General features: G+C 34.8%; 1 protein-coding gene across 1 annotated transcript; it reads left to right on the forward strand.

The window, feature by feature from the left end:
* The first annotated feature begins 1516 nt into the window (after positions 1-1516).
* Positions 1517-5698, forward strand: LOC134660615 (peptidyl-prolyl cis-trans isomerase-like 3). Its single transcript, XM_063516384.1, has 4 exons — positions 1517-1723; positions 3462-3560; positions 4659-4777; positions 5516-5698. The coding sequence occupies exons 1-4, from the start codon at positions 1583-1585 to the stop codon at positions 5640-5642; spliced, it is 486 nt and encodes a 161-aa protein (XP_063372454.1). The 5' UTR covers positions 1517-1582; the 3' UTR covers positions 5643-5698.
* Positions 5699-9941: the final 4243 nt, after the last annotated feature.

Consider the following 9941-nt stretch of genomic DNA (forward strand, 5'->3'; position numbering starts at 1 on the left):
AATAATAAAACCTCTTGCTGTCTTCATGTTTGCCATATTCGTGGACAGAACATACGCAATGCGAGTAATGCGACAAAATTAAAAACAATAATGGTACAAAATATCATAATAAATTTAAAGGAGTAATACACTACCGCACCTCACCAAGGTGGGGAATAAAAACATGTGAGATAGACAAGGACAAACAATATTAGCGCTTTCTCTGCTACTCCTACTAAAAGTTCCATAAGTGCATCTCGTTCGATCATGTGACCCCTCCATATTGTACCTCTATTAATGCGGTCTATTTTTTTTAATCTGTGAACGTGAATGTCAATATTGCAGTGTTGCCAGATCGTACCTTTTAGTACGGTTTTGCGTACTATTTTGGATCCTTGCGTACCTTTTTTGTACGCAGCGTACATCGTACTAAATTCGTACCTTTTGAAGTACGATAGTTTAAAAAAAAAATTCGGTATGTTGGTTAATTCGGGTCAAAATTTCTAATTTGAAAATAATGGCCAACATAAAAAAGTACCATGTACATGTAGGTACTATAAGGAAATTAAAATTATGGACAATATATGTCCAAACAATGTACTTACGTAATTACAAATAGCAGTTGCAGTCGGCAGTTGTGTCTTAACAAAACTCTGATACCTAGTCAAAATTCGGTCGGCCATAATTTTTCATGTATATCAATTTAACTTTGTTTATGTTAAAATGTATTTACTGAGAGAAATACTTAAAACAAATGAGTTGTATTGTGTACTTTAAAATACTTAGTTCTTTTTTTAATTGCAAATTGCAATCGCAAAATGATAGCAAAATGTAGGCAAACGCTGATGCTGTTTTATAATATAACATTTTTGAATCTGAGGGCCTACCGCGAAAACCGAAATAAGCAAATTGCGGGGTTCTTTCTTTTTTACTCCAATGAAGGCGTAATTAGAGTGACAGACAAAGATGCCCGCAATTTGCGAACTTTGATTTTCGCGGTTATAGCCCTGAGGGTCAACCGCGAACCACTTTTGACTTGTGGCCTCTCTGTCTCACTTATGAATTCGTACGTAAGTGTGACAGGGAGGCAGGCAACACGTCGAAGGTGGTTCGCGGTAGGCCCTCTGGACTATTCAAGTTATTTTTTTTCCAAACAGGGCTATAACCGCGAAAATAGATGTTCACAAATTGCGGGCATCTGTCTCTGTCACTCTAATTACGCCTTCATTGGAGTAAAAGAGAAAGATCCCCGCATTTTGCGAATTTAGGAATTCGCGGTAGACCCCCAGATTCTTCAGAAATATTATTTCTGTAAGAAATTTATCCTAAAAAAAAATCCGCACTTTTTTTACCCAAATCGTACCTTTTTTGACGTACCTACGTACAAAAGCTGGGAGCGCTCTGGCAACACTGCAATATTGTCAATGTGAAGTCTTCAATCTTGAATTCTTGATATTTTTTGTTGATATTATTGAAAAGTAACCTCTAACCTAACCTAACCCTAACCTCACTTAGTTTGTGTTCTAACAATATTTTTGTTTGAACGAAATACGATACATTTAACCAATTTCAAAAACTTTTATGTTCATATTAATTAGCAAGCATGTCTGTTACGTTGCATACAGATGTTGGTGATATAAAAATCGAATTATTCTGCGAGCAGTGTCCAAGAACATGTGAAAATTTTTTGGCACTTTGTGCAAGCGATTATTACAACGGTTGTTTGTTTCATCGAAATATAAAGGTAAGTTACAGAAATATGTCTAAATAATAACATGTAAGTGAGGTTTTTATTAGCATTAATTTTGTTTGAAAACCGTACAACTCGTATCGACATATGAAAGGTTAAAATGTTAATAATACGGTAAACCTCAGTAGAAAGTAGAACAAAAAAATAAGTCTTAGTTTTTAAGTTTATGAAATTTATATGCATGTTAGTCTGTGCGGAAAGAGAAGAGTGTTGGAATGTATGGGGCCCAATACATTCCACGACTCTTCACTTTCCGAACAGACTCTAGTCTATAAGGTATAGGGTAATTGTGTCAGATACCGTCCAATTATAGGAGATGCCAACTTTGAAATGCGAAAAAAATATATTTAAGTTGTCTTACTTAAATGTGTTATATTTGTTTGACTTGTTCATATTGTCTATTTTAGGTTAATATTACGTGACCTTAAAAAATAATTACGGTTTAATTTATAAAAAATATTATTTGAAAAAGTAGTGTTACTTCAGTTTCCAATCACCTATGTAGGTAGATACCTAAGGTACCAGTTTTCGTCCATGTATATTCAAAAAGTTAAAAATCGATTATATATTTCGTTTTTACTTCTTATGTTATATAATTAATCATTTTTAGTTGGTTTTATAGCTTCTGCCCGCGACATCGACCGCATGTGATTATTTTCATTATAAACATAACCTATGTCCTTCCTTGGGATTCAACTATTTTGATAACAAATTCAACAATCCTTAATTTAAATCGGACCAGAATCAATTGTACATAATACCATTTTATTCACGCACCGTTGACAAGGGAGTGGATGTAAACTAACTGCCAGCTTTAATAGGCGATACAGATCATATTAAGAGGAAAAACCATTGTATTTAGTAGATATTTATAAAATCACCATACCAAATAAAACATCCATCAATGGACGAAAACTAAAAACTTCATAAAATTGCTATGTTAGTTCTCATCCACTAAATTTCTCTAAGATTTCTTTAAAAAACTTCATAAAACTGAGCATTTTTAGTTTCATTATACTTCTAAGTATATATGCTAACAATTTTACTTAAAATAGCCGAAACACTTAATAAACTTACCATAAACCCCAAAACCTTTTTTTTATTTGTTTTATGACCTTTGACAGGCACGGATGCAATGCTGCAACACATATATATTATTAATATCTGGGTGACCGAGCTTCGCTCGGAAAACATAGGTATAAAAACTCGAAAATGCGCGTTTTCCCAGAGATAAGACCTAGCTAGATCGATTTCTCGCCCCCGAAAACCCCCATATAGTAAATTTCATCGAAATCGTTAGAGCCGTTTCCGAGAGCCCCGAAATATATATATATATATATATAAATAAATAAATATATAAATAAACAAGAATTGCTCGTTTAAATGTATTAGATTAGATAGATACTCTTTGGCTGTGACTAATGTTTTATTTTTAATTTGCTACTTGCGAAATATCATTTTTATGTAGATAGATTTTTTGACATTAAGGATTCCAATAATAAGTCTAAAATTGTGTGGTAAGGTAGGTTTATATGCAACTCCGTCAAGGATGGAAAATGATACTGGCCAGAAAGAGGCATAATTACCCTATATAATATGACTAACCTTGTTGCCTGAATCAAATTAAAAATTAAATTAAATTAAAATTATGCTGGGACACTACTGATTAAGGCAATCAGGCTAAAATGGCAACAAATAATAATAAATGATGCCTTTTTCTTTGATTTTACAGGGATTTATAGTTCAAACCGGTGATCCTTCAGGAACAGGCAAAGGAGGAACCTCTATATGGGGAAAAAAATTTGAAGATGAATTCCGAGAAGATTTAAAGGTAAGATGGCGGATCACAAAAGTACCTACATTCCCAAACATTGACATCAACTTGTACATTTTACTGTATACTGTTTAGCAAGTGATACTCTGAAAAGATGAATGCTTCTATAATAATAAATAATTATTCTTATTGAATTATCTGTTTAGATTATTTTAATTGTCCGTTTCTTCAAGTGATTTTATTAATTAAACAGTTTAGTTCACTTTCAAGGCAGTTTACTAAAACTAATCGACTTAAAAAATAATTTATCAAACTAGTGGTAAAAGGTGGAAAAAAAATACCACTAGTAATAAATCGGTGGTAACTAGTGGGAATAACAGAATAGCTGCTTATGTTAGGGTTATCTTGGTTTAAGTCTTTCTCCCCTGTATGACTAGCATGTGTAGCTAAGTCAGTGGTTCCTAACCTGGGGGTAATTACCCCCGTGGGGGTAAAACTTGTATTTTACGGGGGTAATAAGCTAATATAACAATACAACAAACGTACACGTTTTATTTTTTATTACCATTGGGAGGAGGGGTAAAATCAGGTTCCCTAGTTAGTCATAGGGGTGACCGGATCGAAAGGTTAGGAACCACTGAGCTAAGTGTTAAGGAATAAAAATATTAGTGATGTACAGACTATGGTTTTGGCCGACTAGCCGACTAATCGGCGCTCGGATGGCCGATTAGTCGGCTAGTGGGCTAAGTTCATAATCGTTACTTCCCGGTAAAGATTACATTTGTATTGCAACTGGAGTAGCTTTATTCAAGTTCGAATGCACTAGAAAATATTTTATTTTGCTTCTTGCGTCATCGCGCTTTCAATATCAACTGAAATATGTTCTGTGCTACTGCGACGATACACCCACATAATACACGAATTTAATATGAACACTAGCTCATTTTGTACCCTAAAATATGTATTTGAGTAAAATGGGCATGTAACATTTGATTAATATTGTGTTTTTATTTTATTTATGTCCTGCTAATTATTAATAGGCCGACTAATCGGCCTTTTTTTGCCGACTAATCGTCGACTACAAATGTGGCCGGATAGTCGGCTTTCCCGACTAGTCGGTACATCCCTAAAAAATATATATTTGTTTGCTTTCAGCACAATGCAAGAGGGATGGTGAGCATGGCAAATAATGGTCCAAATACCAATGGCAGTCAGTTTTTCATTGCCTATGGGGAGCAACCACATTTGGACTTGAAATACACATTGTTTGGAAGGTAGACACTAATAATACTTATTAAGTATATCTTGGTATAATCTGGTATTTATATCCATGTTTCTGGGGGCATGGTAGTCTGGCAAGTTAGGGCCATCCCACATCTAGCGTCTTTCGAGCGTCGGCGTCTACATCTCTATGGCCGCTGCTCGACACAACTGCGCAGCGACGTCATTTTCCATAGCGCTGACCAGACGCCGACGCTCGAAAGACGCTAGATGTGGGGTGGCCCTTACGAAAAGGGGGTTTAGTCCGTGGAAATCGGACGTACCCACAGGGCTTCTCCCGGGCCAGTGGGATCCATAAGGGATTCCCCCTAGGTCATAAAAAAAAAGGGTTAGCCAACTAAGAGTCAACCGTAGGTATGGTACAGTTTAATCTGTTTAAATGGTTAACTCTGAGTTAATAATTGGCTAACCCTGGCCCTGGCACGCGCAAGTGGCCCATATAATGATTAACAAGAATTGCTTGTTTGAAGGTATTAGATAATTAGAAATAATCTAACACAGGGTCATATATATGTGGTACATCACATTTTCAATAATGATAATATACAGAGAGGAAAAAGGGGACTATGTATGGAAAGGCAGTTTTGGGGCGGTTGTCCACCTTCGTCTTAAGATACCTTTAGCAAACACACAAGAACACAATTTTTGCTGAAGTGGAACTGCTCTTGGAGTTGATTTTTGTCTTGTTAAAAGTAATTTTCATATATATGTAGTCCTTTTCTCATTTACAGGGTCTTAGATGGATTTGAAGCTCTTGATGACTTAGAGAAGATGGCAGTAAACCCGAAAACATACAAGCCACTTAATGATGCCAAAATCACGTCAGTTACGATACACGCAAATCCTTTGGCTGGTTAAACGATATGATTATGAAGACATGTCTTTATTTTATTTCTACATTAAAATTAATACTTTTATAAGTTAAGTATGGAGTTTAATTTATTCACATAAATGTTTTCAATCGTTACAAATATATATGATCTCCATTTACTTTTGGATGTAAAATACGAAAAGTGCTATTTTACGCACTAGTGCGGGAATAGCACTTTCCGTGCGTATGTCGAAAGTTTAAAGTGCCATATGTACTGTAAAACGTTCTATCGACACGTGCGAATAGGTAATTCTCAACTCGTGTCGATTTAAAACACTCGCTTCGGTCGTGTTTTAATTTATCGCCACTCGTTTCGAATTTCCTCTTTTCCGCACTTGTATCGTATATAACTATTAGGTCACCCTCTAGGCCCATAAGTGGGATTATGTTCCCGTTACGCGAGAAGAAAATCTCACTTCCTGGCCAAGGCAAGACGTAAAACTTTATACAAACCACGGGCGGTAAATCGTGAAGCCCCAGATCGCATATTTATGGTCCTCACCTTCGGTTCGCGCCACAAACACCTGCGATCTGGAGCATTTACGAATTCACCTCCCTAAAGGTATGTAATGTACTATTGTGTATATTTACAACGTATTGATTTTATAAAAATAAGCATATAAGAATTTTGAGATTTGTTTTTTTGGACCACCATCAACAGTGGCCCCATCTGGTGAGCAAAAATAAACGCTAGCCCTCATTGACCAAGGCGAAGTGAGATGTTGTGGTACTTGTGGTCTAGTTTTTGCTACTAAGATTTGTCTTCACATGTATTTGTTGGAATTTCATTGTTTAGTTAGGAATATAATAGTAACTATCTTTTCCCCGCGACTTTGTCTGCTTGGAATGATAATGATTGAACAAAACTATCTTACTGTCCCGCCGCGGGCGGTAGAGATTTTCGCATTTTAGGGATAATGTATAAAAATATACATAAATAGGAAACGCACGAAATTACTATGCGACAGCATTTATTGCGCAAAGAGAAATATGTGAACAATGTATGATAATAAAAACAAAACTGCATCTTCATCGCAGTGGCCAATCGTTTATATCGGGCGGCCCAATTTTTATTCGCGGTAGCTCTTGAGAGCCTTCCGCCAACATCGAAAAATCGTTATCTGCCTCTATTACCGCTCTTGCGTATTCGAACGACAGAGGCAGATAACGACAATTTGATTTGCGTTTTTCGAGGTAGGCCCCAACACTAATAGGATTAGAAATTAGAAAACATAAAAACAGATTAAAAAAATACTTACTACTAAAATGTTATAACAACATGCTCCCTGCTGTCTCAGGAAGAAACAAAGGTGCGGTTTTTCTCATCTTTCATTAGCATTAAACAATACATTCATTTTAAATAACACAAATAAATAATAATAATAAATCAGTGAATGTGGACTGGCAAATGCCAGTATGAATCACCTTTACCTACACATAAAGGAAATTGAAGTACAAATTTAATTACTTACATTCGTTTTTTGTAAAAGTTACAGTACCTTTTCAGAATATGTAACTAAGTAGTAGATAAGACATTTTTGAAATCTGATCAGCAGTTATTATTAATAACGTTGGAATGCAGGGTTCATAATATACACATATTACAGTACAATACATATGGTGCTACTTTCCCGCACTAGTGCGGGAATAAGCACTTTCCGTGCCCATATCGAAAATTTAAAGGATGTAGGTACTGTAAAACGTTGTACGATACAGATGTAGTGCATAATTATTTCCATCGTATTTTCACGGAATCGGACGACCGTATCTTGCTATTTCAGTCAGTCTCGGTACAAAAAGTACAGTTTGGCTGAAGTAGCATGACCAATAAGTACGACCGAGAAGATACTATGGAAAACAATTATGCACTAAGTACATCTGTACAAGTGTATCTTGTGTAAAAATGGAAAATAAAGGCTCTGAAATCAAAATCTGCAGAGGAGTTAGACAGGGAGACCCGCTCTCGCCTAGAATTTTTATTAGGTACTGTTCTTGAAAGTATTATGAAAAAACTTGACTGGAAACAGAGGTTTAAACATAAAAGGCAATTTTCTGAGCAATTTGAGGTTCGCCGACGATATCGTTCTCTTCTCAGAAACAGCAGTACAACTAGAAAAAATGGTTTGCGAACTTCACAAAGTCAGCCAGGAAATAGGACTAGAGTTAAATGCCACTAAAACTAAAATCATGACTAACTGTATAAAAATACCCATCAACGTCAACACGACCCAACTGGAATATGTACAGGATTATATTTATTTGGGTAAACAAATTAGCATTTACCAAGTCCAGACACTACGACGAAATAAACAGGCGAATTAATATTACATGGAGTAAATTCTGGAGTTATAAAGAAGTGTTGAAATCAAACCTTCCTATAAAGCTTAAGAAGAAAGTACTAGACACCTGTATACTTCCATGTCTGTCATATGGCAGCCAAACCTGGGTATTCAACAATAGTATAAACAATAAGTTACAAGTATGCCAAAGAGCTATGGAAAGGAGTATCTTAAATATTAAAAGGAGAGACAGGAAACGAAACGCGGATATCAGAAAAACAACAAATGTAATAGACGCCTTGGAATATTGTAAAAAACAGAAATGGAGATGGGCTGGACATGTAGCACGCATGAGCAAACAGAAATGGACATACAAAGTGACTACTTGGCCAGGACCACAACATAAACGAAAAAGAGCAAGACCAAGACAGAGATGGATAGATGAAATAAACAGAGTAGCTGGCAAAGACTGGATGACCAAAGCTAACGATAGAGATGTATGGAATAATATGGAGGAGGCCTTCACTCGAAGAGAGGTCATATAAATAAATAATTTAATTAAAACTTGCATGACATATATTGAATAATAAAATAACCAAAGTATTAATGAATTAGGTTAGATAAAAATGTAATTTACTTGCTGTTAAAATGAATTGTGAAATTACCAATCCAAAATAATTTTGCACGTGAAATTATTTACGAATTGTTAGGTATTTTTAATGTATTAAGGAATAAATGAGGCTATAATAATAATAATAACATCTGTACATGTGCGAATAGGTAATTCGCAACTCGTGTCGATTTAAAACTTTTCTTTTTATCGCCACTAGTTACGCATTTCCTAGTTTTCGAACTTGTACCTATCGTAATGTACTAATACGTTTATTCCGTACACCTTGTGATGAATATTGACCAAATTGTAGTTTATTACTATCATTATTATATGAATGTTGTTAAAAAGTACTGTGCATGATTTAATGACGTTATACATTACTTACTTTATAGAGGTAAGTGTTCCATCACATAAAAAATAATGCATTAATGTACCTATTTCTTTTTACTTATCAGTATCATCAAATTAATTATAATGACTTGATTTTTATTTGCATAATTGTAGTTGATACATACATATAATTCGTAATAACATGTAGTAACAGAATATTTTTTTAGGGAGCAGGAACTCCACACATGTATTAAATACTAATATGACTATAATAATGTATTTCTTAAAGATATAATACCAGCATAAATTATTTCTGAAAGTTTAAAATGGAGATTGTTTTGAAGTATTAATAAACATTCTGCAGTAACCACATTTAGTTATATTACTTGTATTAATATGGTGGTACCCTAGATCCACATTATGTATTTGCTCTGTTGTGATACTTCCATAAAAGTTAAAATAGTGTTGATATAATTAAATTTATTACTATTTATAATAATCCCATTTAGAACTCTAAAATTTAACAGTTACAACAATAGGTCTATCTATATTGTTCATCTTACAGTAAATTATCCAATAAATGTTTCAGAATGACATGGATTGAAACATTTTTATCTAAGGACAGTGGTGTTTAGGTGAGGGTGGGGAGGGTCGATCCCTAGGGGACACTTGGTAAACTTCATTTTTAATCAAACCAAACGAAATACATTTTTTTGCACTGGTAACACTCATTCATTCGTTCCTAACTTCACGTTCTGTCATGGCACTGTATCGGAAAAGTCAGTGGTTCAAAAATGGCGGACGGTGAAAGATTTTCTGCGTACTATATTCAATTTTCGGTAAGCATTAACTGGATTTATTTTATAATATGAGATGGAAATGATGTTAGTGAGTGTGCTTATTTTATTTGTTGTTTATTGAAGTGATGATTAACTTGGATTACATTGATATACGCGAACACACGTTTCGAGTACGGCACGTTTTATAATCTTACTATGTATGGGGAGACTTTGTCTTTTTCTTCAGGGGAGATATGATTCCGGGATCATGTCACCCCCAAAGCG

This window comes from Cydia amplana, chromosome Z (assembly GCF_948474715.1).
Source record: "Cydia amplana chromosome Z, ilCydAmpl1.1, whole genome shotgun sequence".
Classification (NCBI taxonomy): Eukaryota; Metazoa; Arthropoda; class Insecta; order Lepidoptera; family Tortricidae; genus Cydia; species Cydia amplana.

Excerpts from the sequence above, each read along its gene's own strand:
- LOC134660615 (XM_063516384.1), top strand. The coding sequence starts at position 1,583 with ATGTCTGTTACGTTGCATACAGATGTTGGTGATATAAAAATCGAATTA. Across the intron at positions 1,724-3,461 it reads TGTTTCATCGAAATATAAAG|GGATTTATAGTTCAAACCGG; the intron begins GTAAGTTACAGA and ends TTGATTTTACAG. Across the intron at positions 4,778-5,515 it reads AAATACACATTGTTTGGAAG|GGTCTTAGATGGATTTGAAG; the intron begins GTAGACACTAAT and ends TCTCATTTACAG.